The sequence below is a fragment of the Triticum urartu genome, chromosome 1A (assembly GCF_056163025.1).
Source record: "Triticum urartu cultivar PI428250 chromosome 1A, HENAU_Tu73, whole genome shotgun sequence".
NCBI lineage: Eukaryota > Viridiplantae > Streptophyta > Magnoliopsida > Poales > Poaceae > Triticum > Triticum urartu.
The window spans coordinates 38,885,840-38,902,096 of NC_141873.1; the positions used below are offsets into that span (position 1 = coordinate 38,885,840).

Sequence of the window (16,257 nt, forward strand, 5' to 3'; positions counted from 1 at the left end):
TCATATACTTTGAACTCATCCTCTTTCGACGCCTTGGCCCCACGGCCGACACGGTAAAAGTCTGCGTCGGCCTGCCAAACTATGCCTCTACACTGTCTCATGCTACAATTAAACCGTTTGTCGAATCATACAAATCAGTCTTCCTAGAGGCTTGTATTCCATTCGATTCAAATTTTTTGTATTCAATTCGATTCAATTCAAATGAGAGAGCAAAACATTTTATGGCACGAATTCCACAACAAATAGCCACTCTTGAGAGTTGAGATTGAGCAGACCAGGTGGTCGGCGTGTTGAGGACGGCCGCGCTCTCATTGACTCTACTGGTACTACTGCAGTAAACCACCGCGAGCTAGGTTTCCGAATCGCTCTGCTCCCAATGTCCGCCGCCACCTGAGACCTGATCCGAGCATTGCCTGCGCCGCCGACGCGAGCCTGTGTGCCGGCTCCGCCTGAGTCCACGGATCACCATGGGAGGCCGCCGTCCTTGATTCGTCGCCTCCCGTCACCGCTCGAGTCCTCGATCTCCACCGGTGCCGCCGCTCGATTCCTCACCTCCGCCAACTGCCGCCGCCGCTCGAGTCCACGGGAGACGAACAGGCGGCCGGCACACGGCTGAGACGGGCCACCGCCGCTCAATTAACCCGGTGGGGGGAGGGGGGTGGCGCAGCTTCTCCCCATCGCGGCGGCCGGCGTCGCTGTTTCTCCACCTTCCGAGGCAGAGCACCGAACCGAGGGTTCGAGGTATGTCCATTCTTCTGCTAGCTCCTGTCCTTCATTGTCGATGCTAAACACATTTCCCAACGGCCAGCAAAGACGCAATCTTGTGGAGGGCTGGCTCTTGGTCCAAATCTCCAATTTCTGGTTCTTTCCGGGGTCAGACAAGGGGCGAGTTTGCTGCAGAGATTTGAAGCGGCATTCTGACTTGGACTATTTTTCTCTTTCTTGGTTATTCTTCAAAGGTTGGCATTTGATTAGACCAAGGGGACGCTCGTATTTCAGGATTTGAGGTGGAATCGCGAGTGAGAGATTGAGCAGCTGTGCTTGATTCTGAAGTTGTTTCGGCGGGGCTGAAAAGGCTTTTATTCTGCTGTGCTGCTGCAAAGACCGATCTGGGCCATTGGGAAAGTTCCCGGTGTTTCGAGCCTGAAAGAGGGCCATGGCGTCAACATCAGATATCGAGACGACAAACCCCGGGAGCATGTGGGAGCTCGATCAGGATCTTGATGTGCCCATGGATGAGGAGGCTAGCAGGCTCAAGAACATGTACATAGAAAAGGTCTGTAAGTACATTTGGATATTGCTACTTGCGTGCTGAATTTAATATTATATTTCTGTGAACTCTGCTTTCGTGAGTACAGAGCATCTCATATGTCTTTTTGTGTCCATCTGATAAAGTTGAGTGCTTCTTTGGTAGTAGTATCAATGATAGTGTTGAATTGATAGTAACTGGCACTATTTTAATATAAAGAAGACCAGGGACCATATCTTACATGGTATAAACTGTGATTTCCTCTGTATCTCTGTCATGTTCTTGCCCTTTCTGAAACTAAAGTGACCCTTCCTTTTGTTTATGCAGAAGTTTTCATCAGTTTTGTTACTAAGGCTTGCATTTCAGAGCCTTGGTGTAGTCTTTGGCGACTTGGGTACATCGCCATTGTATGTTTTCTACAATATATTTCCGCATGGGGTCGACAATGACGAGGATGTTATTGGAGCTCTTTCATTGATCATTTACACCCTCACGCTCATTCCTCTGATGAAGTATGTCTTTGTTGTCTTACGGGCAAATGATAATGGTCAAGGTGAGATGTCACATTCTCCCAAGCTTACCCACATTTGCTATTTTTATGATTGTTCGGGTATTTGCGAGAATATGAGTGTAATTGTAGAAAGGATAGTTCTTAAACATTTGCACATGTAGTTAATTGGAGTTTAGCACGGGCAAATGCAAAGTTTCTGTAAATTTACCATTTTATTTGATGGGCAAAGGTAGAATCATATACTGTCACACAACAAAAATTATGGTAGAGTTTCTGAACGGGTTAAAGATTCAATGCAGTATAGCATGGGTGAATGCAAAGATTCTGCAATTTTATCAATTGATTAGGTTTGTATACTGGAATCTATTTACATGACAGCATTATGGTGATTAGATTTCTATCAACAAGGATTAAACATTGTACGCCACAATTATCGGTGCACAACACTTTACTAATCATGAATATCTTGAGAGGTGAAGCACAGAGCGCATTTTATTTTGTGCTGGGGCAACAGTTTCTTAACTGTCTCCTTGGGTTTCTTAGTTTGTTCGCACAACTTTAAGCTAACAACTTTATTTTTATTTACAGGCGGCACTTTTGCTCTTTATTCTCTACTTTGCCGGCATGCAAAGGTCAGCACTATACCCAATCAACATAAGACTGATGAAGAACTAACGACATATAGCCGGCAAACTTATGAGGAGAATTCGCTTGCAGCAAAAGTGAAGAGATGGCTAGAGGGGCACGCATATAAAAAGAACTGTCTTCTTATTCTTGTTCTTATTGGTACCTGTACTGCCATTGGAGATGGGATCCTTACTCCTGCTATCTCAGGTATTTGGCGACATAGTTTTGCCCAAGTAATACAACTGGAACTTGGATCGTAACTTTTATGTTCATGTTCTGCAGTTCTCTCTGCAACTGGTGGAATACGAGTTCAGAATCCGAAGATGAGTACAGGTAAATCTGTTCTTTTATATGATTATCTTTGCGCAAGTGTTGTGTGGGCAATTCTGCTTAATTCTTTAAGTGGAGCTTGTATGGTCTATGGTGATACTATATAACAACATGAACTTGAGCGTAACGAGAGGAAGAAATCAGTGTCTGTCATATATCTAAAAAGATCCATAGGCAAACATTGCGAATTTCAGTAGCTAGACTGATCCAATCATTTTTATTGTGATCTAGCGAGGAACACGAGTCGTTGTTCTAGTATTGTTGTGAAATCGTTTGATATTTGTCTCTTCAATATATGACAGATGTGGTTGTAATCGTCGCGGTGACCATATTAATCGGATTATTCAGCATGCAGCACTATGGTACAGATAAAGTTGGGTGGCTCTTCGCACCTTTAGTGTTCCTTTGGTTTATTCTTATTGGGAGCGTCGGGGCATTCAACATACACAAGTATAACAGTTCAGTTCTAAAAGCATATAATCCAGTCTATATCTACCGGTTTCTCCGACGAGCGAAGTCTGAGATCTGGACCTCTCTTGGAGGAGTTATGCTTAGCATCACAGGTCATTAGCAATTCTCATATGCGTTCCATTGATTAATCATATTTTGGAGTGATCATGAGAAACAGGAGAATTACCTGTATCACCTTTCTTTTCAGGGACCGAAGCATTATTTGCTGATCTATGCCATTTCCCTGTTTTGGCTATTCAGGTAGTGAGAACCTTCATTAAATCAATTATGATCGATATATTGCTTTGATAAAGTAATAATGTCTATGTGCAGATTGCTTTCACGCTAGTGGTGTTCCCTTGCCTTCTCCTTGCGTACACTGGGCAGGCTGCTTATATTATTGTCCACAAGGATCATGTAGTTGATGCCTTCTATCGCTCCATTCCAGGTCCCCACACAAAAATTACCGTCTTATGTCAAGAAACAATATCAATGCATCATGTCCACGATATGCAGATTGACATAGTGCATATCCCAGCATTCTTTCTGTTTACTAGTGATGTATGCACTATGATATACTCATAGTAAGATGATTGATCACTGCAGATACCATATATTGGCCAGCCTTCGTCATTGCAACTCTTGCAGCAATAGTTGCAAGTCAAGCCACCATATCTGCTACCTACTCGATTATAAAGCAGGCTCTTGCGTTGGGTTGTTTTCCCCGTGTCAGTGTTGTGCACACTTCAAAAAAATTCCTTGGGCAGATTTACATCCCTGACATTAATTGGGTACTTATGATTCTTTGCATTGCTGTGACTGCTGGATTTAAGAACCAAATCCAGATTGGAAATGCATACGGTGAGCTTTACTTTTCACAGCTTCTTTTGCATCTCTGAACATATAACTGAATAGGGAAAACTAAGGTTTGTTATTTCTCTTTTCAACGCTACCCAGTTCAGTTTGTAAGTTAATCAAGTTTTCACGTTGCTGTGAAACAGAGGATAGCTAGGGTATCTTTCATTTGACAGCTGTACAAACAGAATCAGCATTTTTTAACAGTATGCCAGAACTTTGTCGCACAATATGTCCAGTGCATTCGATTCTACAATAATAATTGAATAAAAGAAATGACTGAAGTGTGAAATGATAGCTGGAGAATCCTAACTGGACTTTCAATCACCATGGAATCATGGATTGTAATGCTCGAGTCAGGCTAGCCTTTTTTTTTACTATGTTTCCATTGCAAGCTTAATCTAAGCTAAATTAGGTTTCTATGTTTCTCTCTGTTAATGTGTTATATGCTTTGAACTTTTATTCTCCCCTCCGTTAGGTTGGTATGCCTGCCTGGTGTATCGTTTTGTCTCATTGACAAAGCCGGCCATGGCCCTATGGTCTATAAATTAGGTTTCCTTTTCTGAAAAGTGAAGTGGGCCAGCATCGACTAGTGAGCAGTAGCACTTAACCAAAACAAAAACTGATTTTTGTTAAGAACCTTCTGTAAATTGGCAACTAATTAGCTTCTAAAGGCAAGTGCAGCTGAACCTTTATAATGCACCCTGCATTCTGCAGATTACATCCTACTTATTTGCATGTCATGCTATCTGAACAGGCACAGCAGTTGTGATAGTTATGCTGGTAACAACGTTCCTCATGGTCCCAATAATGCTGCTAGTATGGAAGAGCCACTGGATCCTTGTTGTCACCTTTCTTGTGCTCTCGTTGATGGTGGAGTTCCCATACTTCATAGCCTGCATCAATAAGGTGGATGAAGGTGGTTGGGTCCCACTTGCCGTTGCAATCACCTTCTTTATCATCATGTACGTGTGGCATTTCTGCACCGTGAAGCGGTATGAGTTTGAGATGCACAGCAAGGTTTCCATGGCCTGGATTCTAGGACTCGGGCCGAGCCTCGGTCTTGTTAGGGTTCCTGGGATAGGCTTTGTGTACACCGAGTTGGCAAGTGGTGTTCCACATATCTTCTCCCATTTCATCACCAACCTCCCTGCCATCCACTCCGTGGTCGTCTTTGTGTGTGTCAAGTACCTTCCGGTGTACACTGTCCCGGTTGAAGAACGGTTTGTCATGAAGAGGATCGGGCCAAAGAACTTTCACATGTTCCGCTGTGTGACGAGGTATGGGTACAAGGACATCCAAAAGAAGCACGACGACTTTGAGAAGATGCTTCTTGACAGGCTCCTGATCTTTGTCAGACTTGAGAGCATGATGGATGGCTATTCTGATTCTGAGGACTTCACCATGACGGAGCACAAGGTCGAGAGACCCGCTAATGCACTGCTGATGAGCGAAAAGGCTGGAAGCGACCTGAGCTACTCATCACATGATTCCTCCATTGTGCTGGCCAAGTCGCCGCTAACAGGGAACAACAGCGTAACAAGGTATTCCAGCCAAACATACGGCGACGAACTGGAGTTCCTCAACAGCTGCAAGGACGCCGGCGTCGTGCACATCCTCGGCAACACCATTGTGCGCGCGCGCAGGGATTCAGGGATCATCAAGAGGATTGTTGTGGATCACCTGTATGCGTTCCTCAGGAAGGTCTGTAGAGAACACAGCGTGATATTCAATGTTCCTCATGAAAGCCTTCTCAACGTAGGCCAGATCTACTATATCTGAACCTTTTCTTTTTGTCCTTTTGGTTCTGATTCAGAGTGAGCAGTACTGTGTAATTGTGTAGGGCAGGTGAACATTGTAAATGGTCAGTTATCGAGTGAGCCTCATTCATCATTTTGTTCTTGTCAGAAAGCTTTAATTTTGCAGATGGTGTGCTCACAGTAATCTTTCCCTGCAAACGGGAGAAGGAAAATAATAATGCATGTTTACCATAAGATTGGTAAAAGGTGTTGCTGAAGATTGTGGAGTAATCACATGATCTGTCAAAATATTGGTTTGGCAGAATAGAGTAGTTGCTGAAGAGATCAATTGGATTTTGCTGGTCTGGACTCTTAATAATTTTTACCATTTGCTAATTGCGGAACTATATGTTGACTAGAAAAGTTAAGCTAATATGATGTTTGTCATTTAATACACATCAATATCATACGAGAAAACAATTATATTCATGTTCCTACATATGCTCGTGTCGGGAGTGGACCAGTGCATTGGCATTCAGATAGTGGACCAGTGCATTGACATTTAGGTGGGAATACTTTTGATGATCGAGATATTCATCAAGTGGGCATGCCTCATATTCATATTTATCTTTCTCGATTTGAATACACGCTGTACAAATATGTTTGAATTAAGTTCACATAAGGGAGTATTAATTTTTTTTAAGATATTTGTAATAAATATGAGCTGGCTAGCTACTAAGATGTCCTATTGTCGGATATCTGGACTACCATCACTCGATGAAATCTTATTTGGTTCTGTTTAATGCAATGCAGGTGGAGAACATGTCCTTTTATGTTGAGCTCATGTTGGTTCATTACACAATGCTTATCTACTCGCCATCTGTCATTGCAGCAATATCCCGAAGCACCATATCGGCTTGGCCGAGTTACAATTGATGTACGTCTTCCTACTCACTTTTCTGAAATCTGATTATTACATCAAACCGGAACCTGAGTTTGAGTTATAATGATCCTCTTGCAATATTTAATAAGAATGGTATATTAGTACTGAAATGCTTATCTTATAACAATGATGATATAAGGCACTACTTACAATCATGGGATCATTTTTGCCATATCATTATAATTTTTTAACCCAAACAACATTTTTAAATACTCTTAGGCTAGGGCGGCGAGATGCAGAGGAGCCCTGGGTACATAACTACAGGTAAAGGGAGGTGGGTGGCAGGTCGAGCAACTATGGTCAGGGTGGCTGTGTGAAGAACAGAGAGGTGGGCAAGGAAGTGTTGAACTAACTGATGCTATGGAGATGAATCAGGGAGATTAGAGGAGAGAAGTTGAGAGAGATATAGGCGATGTTCAGTAGAAGAGGATTTTTTTCTAGCTATGTGAGCCCAAGATGTGTTATGCTCAACAAGGTACGTGTCTGTTTTGGAGGTCGCCCGCCTTTTGGAGCATATTAGACTTTGATTTCAATCGATGCTGTGCTCTGGCATCAACCTTGTAAGATGTCACCTCTCAGTTAATATAGATATATTAGCATGCTATATGCTTTGACGACTGAACACTTTGCTTCTGCACTTCCGTTAAGTATACTTTTTTTAAACAACTTGCTTTTTTTCTAGGCTGCATACACACGTTCACAAATGCATTAACTAGATTGGTGTGCACAAGACCGCAGAGGAGGCGCGCCACGGGCGCGCTCCTGCCACTAGTGTTAATTAACCTGTACCCATGCCAAGTTCATGAGTCGTGGCTGCAGTATTTTTTTGGAGCGTTTTAGGCTTTATTGATGATTGTTATTATACTGGGATAACAAAAATAAATGGACATTATATGTTGCGGAAAGGTGCGGAGCACGCGTGGGCGATCCATAAGTCGTGGTGCTCCATTCCGTCAATAAAAAACGCAAAAAAATACGGTGCATCAAGTTATGTGAAATATTAGAGTTTTCTCAAGTACAATCACCTATATTCCCTTACACGCATTAAGGAAGCATCTAATTTTCAACAAGGTACTTCCTCTGTTTCTAAATATTTGTCTTTTTAGAGATTTCAACAAGTGACTACATATGGAGTAAAAATGAGTGAATCTACACTTTAAAATATGTCTATATACATCCGTATGTGGTAGTCCATTTGAAATCTCTAAAAAGACAAATATTTAGGAACGGAGGAAGTAGATAACATTATATACCGGTTTCCCATTACTTTTATTCGCTTATATGCACACCAAACATGCATACATATATTCCACGGAAGAAACAACAAAGTACACCCAAAGCCAAGCCCTCAGATTCTCCTGCAGGCTATAGCCTGGAGGGGAGTAGCCATGGCCATGGTGATCCCAACCTTCTCCGACATATCCACACCACTTCTCTCCACCTCGTGTGGCAGCTTCCACTCAAAGCAGTGCAACAGCGAGCCGAGCATGGCATGGATCATCCTGGTCGCCATCGGCAGGCCGAGACAGGTGCGCCTCCCGGCGCTGAACGGGACGAATCTGAAGTCCGCCGTGCCCTGGAAACTCACCTCCTGCTCGTGCTGCAGGAACCTCTCGGGGATGAACTTGTTCGGCTCTGGCCATGCCTCGGCGTCGTGGTGGACTGCCCACACGTTCACCAGCACGGTGCTCCCCTTGGGGACGGTGTGGCCCTGTATCTTCACCGTGGCCTCGGCCTTGTTGGGCACCAGCGGCACCACCGCGTGCAGACGGAGCGTCTCCTTGACGACTGCTTGGAGATAGGGGAGCTGGTCGATGTCGGAGTATTCAACGTGCGTCTTTGATCCAACGACACTTTTGAGCTCTTGTTGTAGTTTTGTCATGGACTGTGGGTCCTGTAGTAGCTCTGCCATAGCCCACTCAATTGTACCCGAAACAGTGTCGTTGGCCGCAAGAAATATGTCCTGAAATTTGCAAACTGTATTATTTATTGCCCGAATACAATTTTACAAATACTTCCTTTTTATAATCTTCTATTAACAATAACATATAAAAACTAATGATTACAATATTTACTGGAACTATGACGATGCCTAAAACTACAATGTTACGGAAGGAGGGATTTATTATGTTCCACGCAAAAAAAATGTAATGAGTGTGGCCATTACAATTATTCTATACGTAATGAGGGACCACTGCGTGATGATGAAAAAAAATGAGGGACCACTGCGTGATGATGAAAGCAATATTATATCCTTATACAAAGTTATTCTATAGTACAACTTTTAAATTCGATATTGTGAGTGCTTATTCTTACTTCATCCATAAACAACATCATTGAACTTTATACAGTTCATTTACGATATTAAACTTATAAATGTCCAACTTACTAATAATATATTTACTATAAAAGGAAAAACAATAATTGACAAACTGATAATATACAAGATTCGCAAATCAAAAGTTATCTTTTGAATATTAACATATAAAGTTCATGAAAGAAATATTTACTGGAACTGTGTTGATGTGTAAAGTACAACTAATTTACTAGGACAGTTATATGAAAGCCATATGACGTCCTTATACAGAATTATTCTAATAGTGCAACTTTCTATTTTAACATATTAACTGGATGCACTTATTCATATTTCATTCATTATTCTTAAGTCTTAACCCATATATTTGAACTTTATATGTTTCATTTACGAATATTAACATTTGAAACATCTAACACGTCAATAATAAATTTTTGTCAAAGTAAAATAAAAAAAAGAATTAACTTAATAATACACAAAATGAGCACTATGAAAATGGCATGTTGAATTTTATATTAACACATATAAATATAATTTAATGATAAAATATTTACAGGAATTATGTCAATGTCTAAACTATAACTAAATTACTTGGATTATATATATGAAAGCAAATTATGTCCTTATACAAAATTATTACTATAGTAACAAAGGTATTTATTAAAACTGGGTGCGCTTATTGATATTTCATTCATTATGTTTAAACCGCATATTGACTTTATATATTTCATTTTCGATATTGAACATTTAAATGTCCAACGTGCCAAAGATAACAGTATCTTTCCTTATGTAAAAAAAACTAACACTACACAAAATAAGCAGCTTAAATTTGTGTTTTGAATTTGAATTTTGGGAGGTAGTTTTGTGTTAATTGAGTTAAAAAATGTACTGTACCAAAAGATTAGTAAATCAATCCGGAAAATGTCAGGTGCACACATGTGGAAGTACGTACGTACTTCCACTCTTCATATATAGTACTCTCACTTAGGCGATTCAATTCGATTATGCACGTGTGCTTTGCAGCTTGCTTACCGTGAAGAAGGCCCTCATGAAATCCTGGTTAACCAAGCCGTCGTCGACGTCCTTGCCTCCTTGCTCCTCCGACATGTCGAGCATCACGTCCAGCAGGTCGTCCTTGCGCGCATCGCCGTCGCCGGCTTGCCGGGCGCGCCTCCGCTGCTCGATCTGTTGGTCGATGAGCCGGTAAACCCTTGCCAGGTGTGTGGCGAAGCCTCGCCTCACACGCTGGAGGTCAGCGGCCGCGAGCGCCGGGAAGAAGTCGGAGACGTTGGGCCTGAGAGAGTGCGCCACGGCCTCCCGCGCGAAGCCGTGCAGCTCGCCGGACGTGGCCTCGTCCAGGCCGGCCGAGAACATGGCGCGCCACTGGAGGTCCATCATGGACGCGAAGGCCGCGTGGCCGACCTCCACGGGCGCGCCCGACGCCGACAGCTCCGACACGCGGCGGAGCATGCCGAGCACGGCGTCCCGAAGCATCGGCCGCAGCGCGTCCCCGTCGAGCCGCCGGGGCGACAGCAGGTGTTCGGCGCCGATCCTGCGCAGCGCGCGCCACCTGCGGCGCGGCGGCAGGACGAACACCGAGTTGGCGGCGTGTCCCATGCCGTTCCACGCGTCCGGCGGGTTGCGGCCGGACAGCACGGTGTTGTGCGTCTGGAGGACCTCCCGGGCCGTGGCCGCGGAGGAGGCGACGATGACGACCACCGTGCCCAGCCGGAGCGTCATCAAAGGGCCGTACCGTTCGGCGAGCTGCGCGAGGGAGCGGTGCGGGAGCTTGCCTACGACGTCGAGGAGGTTGCCGATGACCGGAAGCGGCGTCGGCCCAGGTGGAAGGCGGCGCCGGACGTCGGTAAGCAGCTGGAACGCGTAGGAAGAGAGGAGCATGAAGAGAAGCGAGGACATGAACACCAGGAAGAAGGCCATCTCTCTCGGAACAATAGTTTATGTTGTTTGTTTCCGGTAAGCAGCAAGCAGCCTCTCTACGTGTATTTATAGAGAGCCATACTGAGTAAGGCTAATGTGTTAATCACGTGGTGCTCCCGTACGTGATACTGATGTCGTCACATGGCGAGAGCTTAGATGACATGGCTCATTGCTGGCTATGATCACCGTTGCTGTCGCCTTCTCCGGTGGTCGTAGTAGTATCCACCCTCTTTAATTTTTACATATTTTTAGACCCCATTACCGACGCTAGATATTTGATCATGATAAATTAAACGTTTTTCATGACAAATAATGTTTGTCAAGAATGACAAGTTTAGTTGATGAGCATGACAAATATATCTCAGATTACTTTTTGGAAATACTAACGCCCACACGTGTGGGCGTTTGCATCTTGCCCACACGCATGGATCAATGTCGGTTTAAGTTTGCACGAATCTTGGCATATTTTGCCAGATTTTTTTATGCCACGTAGGATTGAGCTGGTGTATGGGCATTCATCCGGTTGCCCACATGTTCATTTCCACACGCGGAGGTCCTGGTGTGTGGGCGTTTAGCAGTTCGCCCACACGCCAGTTTTCAACGCGAGCAGAGAGGCTGGTGTGTGGGCGTTTATCAGTTCGCCCACACGCCCGTCTCTTCTCCCACACCCAAAGCTACCAGTTGCCATGTGTTTTTCAGGATACATGGCAACTGCCCTAGTATGCTTGTAAGCAGATGCCAACTCTCTCTTTACCCAAACATGTTATTTTGCCATGTCTTTTTGTAGTGCTACATGGCAACTGCCTAGTGTTAGTAGGTGGCAACTTCTAAAGTTTTTGAATCATGGCAACTGTAATGGACCAGACCACACATGGCAATAGCAGCAGTTGTCCAAAAATAGCATCTGGCACTTGACCTGAAATGGCAACTACAGTTGAGCAATCATGGCAACTGTAGTTGTCTGACATGGCAACTGTAGTTCAGTAACATGACAACTGCAGTTAAACGAACATGAAAGAGGCTCCGGGACCATGGCAACTGCGGGGACGCGTGCTGATGTCACGCGGGGCGAGCGGGACCATGAGGTAGGAGGTCTGACGTACGGGTGTGTGGGCGTTATCTATTTCGCCCACACGTAGACGTGTGTGAGGGACTGCGGTGCAAAAAAGGAGGCGTGTGGGCATTACTTATTTTGCCCACACGTAGGTGTGTGGGCTGGTTCTCTTAGACAGCACACAAAATGTGTGGCCAGACCTCTTAACGCCCACACGTATGTGCATTATCAGCCTCCTTATTTTTTGACCAGAAAAGTGTTGCGCTTATAAACTAAATTTGATACTATCACGCCAATATAAGTTTTTTTAAAACACAGTACAGACGTGAACACTCGTATATAAGTGTATATACTCATCCCTATGAACACACATGCAGACCCTAACCTATGAGCACCTCCAGGAGACTAAGCCGACATAATCTTGAGATTGATGAAGTCACCACATACGTCTCGTAGTCGACGGGAATATCTTCCCCCACTGTATGCACATCGCAGGAAATCCTGAAATAAATTCAGGAATAATACAAGCGTCGGGACTTGAACCATTGTGGGCTGAGGCTAACATTGTCCTCTTAACCATCCAATCACAGGTTGGTTCACCAAGTTGACATGAAAAAGTCAAATTTGACATGATTAATCAGATTTTTTAGCATTTTTTTCGTGGACGATTGATAGCTTTAATAATTTGAAGTTGTATTGCTTGACTTTTTGTAAAAGAAAGATATGGCTCAGTGCATGTGATCAGTATCACCCGGTTCTGTCGCTTCTTGAGTGTAACCTACAACAAGCCAGGTGTGTGTAAAGGAAACCGTGAATGGCAAAATTTTGTTTTATCTGACGGTATGAAGTTTGCCCAAGCTAAGGTAAGAACCGCACTCCACGCTTTGGCCCAAAGAATCACATTCCATACATCTAACAACTAAAATGACCAGCGAATAAAGGCAAGCATACATGCAGTGTCTCCTAGCATAACAGTAGTACTGCACAAGAATAAAGGTTTTTATCTCAGCAGCGGGGAACCAGAACCTTATCATCTGCAGCAAAGTGTGGCGTGCCATATAAAAGTATCGTTAAGAAATGACCCGGGCCGTTCATCCGTTCTCGCTCCGTTGACGACAGACATTGACCCAGCTGGTCGTCCACCATAGGTACGTCTCCTCCATCGGAGAGGCTCTCACATTCTGCTCTGAAGAGTGATTGTATATTCATCTAGCAAGAAAAGACAAGTGATTGTATTTTTTTTCTATGTCCATCACACAATGAAAGCAAAGCAAATGTATTTGTGGAATTGTACTTGTGCATTTATCTTCTTGTCTTGCGCCTTGTCCGTAGTGACTTGAATAAATATTGGAACCGAAATCTGAGTTGTTAAGTTTTAAATATGGCATTTTGGAGACCGAGCTCCATGGAAGCCTATGTGTGTAAAAATTCAAAAATTAACACACATGTTATAAGGATGTAACGTCTATGTGTGTAAAAATTTCAGGATGAAATACCTTGAAATGTGAGCAGTGCAAAAAATTGAAATCATGGACTTCCCCTTTCAAATGCTCAGGATGAAATACTTAATAAAACACACCCTTTCAAATGCTCAGAACGACGAGACGAACCCGGATACGCAGCCCGTTCATCCGCCACGCATCCCTAGCATAGCGAACACGCAACTTTCCCCCTCCGGTTCATCTGTCCAAAAACGCGAAACACCGGGAATACTTTTCCGGATGTTTTCCCCCTTCACCGATACCACCTCGTACCGCGTTAGGGCACACCTAGCATCACGCTTTGTCATGTCATGCATCGTCATGCATTTGTTGCATTATATTTATTGTTTCTTCCCCCTCTTCTCTTGCTAGACACCGAGACCGACGCTGCTGCTACCCAGTACGACTACGGTGTTGACGACCACTCTCTCTTGCCAGAGCAACCAGGCAAGCCTCCCCTTTGATCACCAGATATCGCCTACTCTTTTCTATACTGCTTGCATTAGAGTAGTGTAGCATGTTACTGCTTTCCGTTATTCCTATCCTGATGCATAGCCTGTCCTTGCTACTACTGTTGTTACCCTTACCTGCTATCCTACTGCTTAGTATAGGATGCTAGTGTTCCATCAGTGGCCCTACACTCTTGTCCGTCTGCCATGCTATACTACTGGGCCGTGATCACTTCGGGAGGTGATCACGGGCATATACTATATACTCTACACAGTTACCTTACCTGTGATACTGTTCGGACATGGGGGCTGAAGGGGCAGGTGGCTCCATCCCGGTAGAGGTGGGCCTGGGTTCCCGACGGCCCCCGACTGTTACTTTGTGGCGGAGCGACAGGGCAGGTTGAGACCACCTAGGAGAGAGGTGGGCCTGGCCCTGGTCGGCGTTCGCAGATACTTAACACGTTTAACGAGATCTTGGTATTTGATCTGAGTCTGGCTACTGGCCTATACGCACTAACCATCTACGCGGGGACAGTTATGGGCACTCGACGTCGTGGTATCAGCCGAAGCCTTCGTGACGTCAGCAACGGAGCGGCGCGCGCCGGATTGGACTGGAACGCCACTAGGCTAGGTCTGCTTCCGGCCGCCCACGCAACGTGCAGGTGTGCTAAGGGCGATGGGCCCAGACCCCTGGGCGCTTAGGTTTAGACCGGCGTGCTGACCTCTCTGTTGGTCTAGGTGGGGCTGCGACGTGTTGATCTTCCGAGGCCGGGCATGACCCAGGAAAGTGTGTCCGGCCAAATGGGATCGAGCGTGTTGGGTTATGTGGTGCACCCCTGCAGGGAAGTTAATCTATTCGAATAGCCGTGATCTTCGGTAACAGGACGACTTGGAGTTGTACCTTGACCTTATGACAACTAGAACCGGATACTTAATAAAACACACCCTTCCAAGTGCCAGATACAACCGGTGATCGCTCTCTCACAGGGCGACGAGGGGAGGATCATCGGTTAGGATTATGCTATGCGATGATACTTGGAGGACTTCAGTCTACTCTCTTCTACATGCTGCAAGACGGAGGCTGCCAGAAGCGTAGTCTTCGAAAGGACTAGCTACCCCCCTCTTGTTCTGGCTTTCTGCAGTTCAGTCCACCGATATGGCCCTTTACACATTTACCCATGCATATGTAGTGTAGCTTCTTGCTTGCGAGTACTTTGGATGAGTACTCACGGTTGCTTTCTCCCTCTTTTCCCCCTATCCCTTCTACCTGGTTGTCACAACCAGATGTTGGAGCCCAGGATCCAGACGACACCGTCGACGACGACTCCTACTACACCGAGGTGTCTACTACTACGTGATGCCCGCTGACGACGACCAGGAGTAGTTAGGAGGATCCCAGGCAGGAGGCCTGCGCCTCTTTCGATCTTTATCCCAGTTTGTGCTAGCCTTCTTAAGGCAAATTTGTTTAACTTATGTCTGTACTCAGATATTGTTGCTTCCGCTGACTCGTCTATGATCGAGCTCTTGTATTCGAGCCCTCGAGGCCCCTGGCTTGTAATATGATGCTTGTATGACTTATTTTATTTGTAGAGTTGTGTTGTGATATCTTCCCGTGAGTCCCTGACCTTGATCGTACACGTTTGCGTGAATGATTAGTGTACGATTGAATCGGGGGCGTCACAAGTTGGTATCAGAGCCGACTGCCTGTAGGAATCCCCCTTCCATACTCCTTGGCCGAAGTCGAGTCTAGACCTTGCAAAACTTTTACTAACATGGCTGTGCGGCCTATGGGCCCACGTCGCCATTGGGTGGTATTAGGATCTTTTACTTCTCGATCTTTACTCTGGGATTCTGAACTCTCTTCTATTTGGGTTAAACGATTTTTACTAAAATCTAACTTTAGGTTCTCGAAAATAATTTCTCCCGGAGAGCCCCTTCAGTCCAGATGATCACTGGCTGCACTAGAAGATTTCGACGATACTCTTTGATATTCTCTCAAGACCTTGTGCCCGTTGCTTTTGCAATTCCCTTGCACCGAAATATCCCTATGGATAAATACTTACACCTGTCGTTCTTACTTTTATTCCCAGTTGGTCTTGTTATTACAAGATAACCCGAAATTCTCTATAATGTTTCGAGTATACTTTGTTCCCACTGCCTTGCAGTTCTTGCCACATGAATACCCCCTACGGATAATTCCTCACACTTACCAGATATCCGTTCTTTCCCCGTTGTTTATGTGTTTCACTAAGGTCTTCGAAATAATATTCGATCTTCCGAAAATCCTTAGCAGCTTATTGCTCTTGAAATTCTTGCT

The 16,257-nt window shown here is 44.7% G+C and overlaps 2 protein-coding genes across 4 annotated transcripts; one reads left to right on the plus strand and one right to left on the minus strand.

Annotated features, from left to right (window-relative positions):
* Positions 1-261: 261 nt before the first annotated feature.
* LOC147989767 (putative potassium transporter 12) lies at positions 262-7,242 on the plus strand. Of its 3 annotated transcripts, XM_087545727.1 has the most exons (12): positions 262-741; positions 1,000-1,276; positions 1,577-1,802; positions 2,349-2,594; positions 2,670-2,720; positions 3,020-3,280; positions 3,376-3,428; positions 3,501-3,615; positions 3,774-4,028; positions 4,780-5,726; positions 6,575-6,698; positions 6,924-7,242. In XM_087545727.1, exons 2-11 carry the CDS (start codon positions 1,157-1,159, stop codon positions 6,695-6,697), a joined length of 2,397 nt encoding a protein of 798 aa, XP_087401853.1. In that variant the 5' UTR covers positions 262-741; positions 1,000-1,156; the 3' UTR covers position 6,698; positions 6,924-7,242. The 3 variants fall into 3 exon arrangements, with proteins under 3 accessions (XP_087401853.1, XP_087401856.1, XP_087401857.1); XM_087545730.1 differs by lacking the exons at positions 6,575-6,698; positions 6,924-7,242 and having other exon boundaries at positions 4,780-5,915; XM_087545731.1 differs by lacking the exons at positions 262-741; positions 1,000-1,276; positions 1,577-1,802; positions 6,575-6,698; positions 6,924-7,242 and having other exon boundaries at positions 2,349-2,392; positions 2,478-2,594; positions 4,780-5,915.
* Positions 7,243-7,944: 702 nt separating this feature from the next.
* LOC147989768 (geraniol 8-hydroxylase-like) lies at positions 7,945-11,006 on the minus strand. Its single transcript, XM_087545738.1, has 2 exons — positions 10,051-11,006; positions 7,945-8,667 (listed from the first exon to the last, which is right to left on the minus strand). The coding sequence occupies exons 1-2, from the start codon at positions 10,954-10,956 to the stop codon at positions 8,053-8,055; spliced, it is 1,521 nt and encodes a 506-aa protein (XP_087401864.1). The 5' UTR covers positions 10,957-11,006; the 3' UTR covers positions 7,945-8,052.
* Between the last annotated feature and the right edge of the window lie 5,251 nt (positions 11,007-16,257).

Bases quoted from the DNA above. Each gene is read 5' to 3' on its own strand.
- LOC147989767 (XM_087545727.1), top strand. From the start codon at position 1,157: ATGGCGTCAACATCAGATATCGAGACGACAAACCCCGGGAGCATGTGG. The intron at 1,277-1,576 runs GTCTGTAAGTAC...TTGTTTATGCAG, and splicing joins AGAACATGTACATAGAAAAG to AAGTTTTCATCAGTTTTGTT. The intron at 1,803-2,348 runs GTGAGATGTCAC...TTTTATTTACAG, and splicing joins GGCAAATGATAATGGTCAAG to GCGGCACTTTTGCTCTTTAT.
- LOC147989768 (XM_087545738.1), bottom strand. From the start codon at position 10,956: ATGGCCTTCTTCCTGGTGTTCATGTCCTCGCTTCTCTTCATGCTCCTC. The intron at 8,668-10,050 runs GTAAGCAAGCTG...TGCAAATTTCAG, and splicing joins TCATGAGGGCCTTCTTCACG to GACATATTTCTTGCGGCCAA.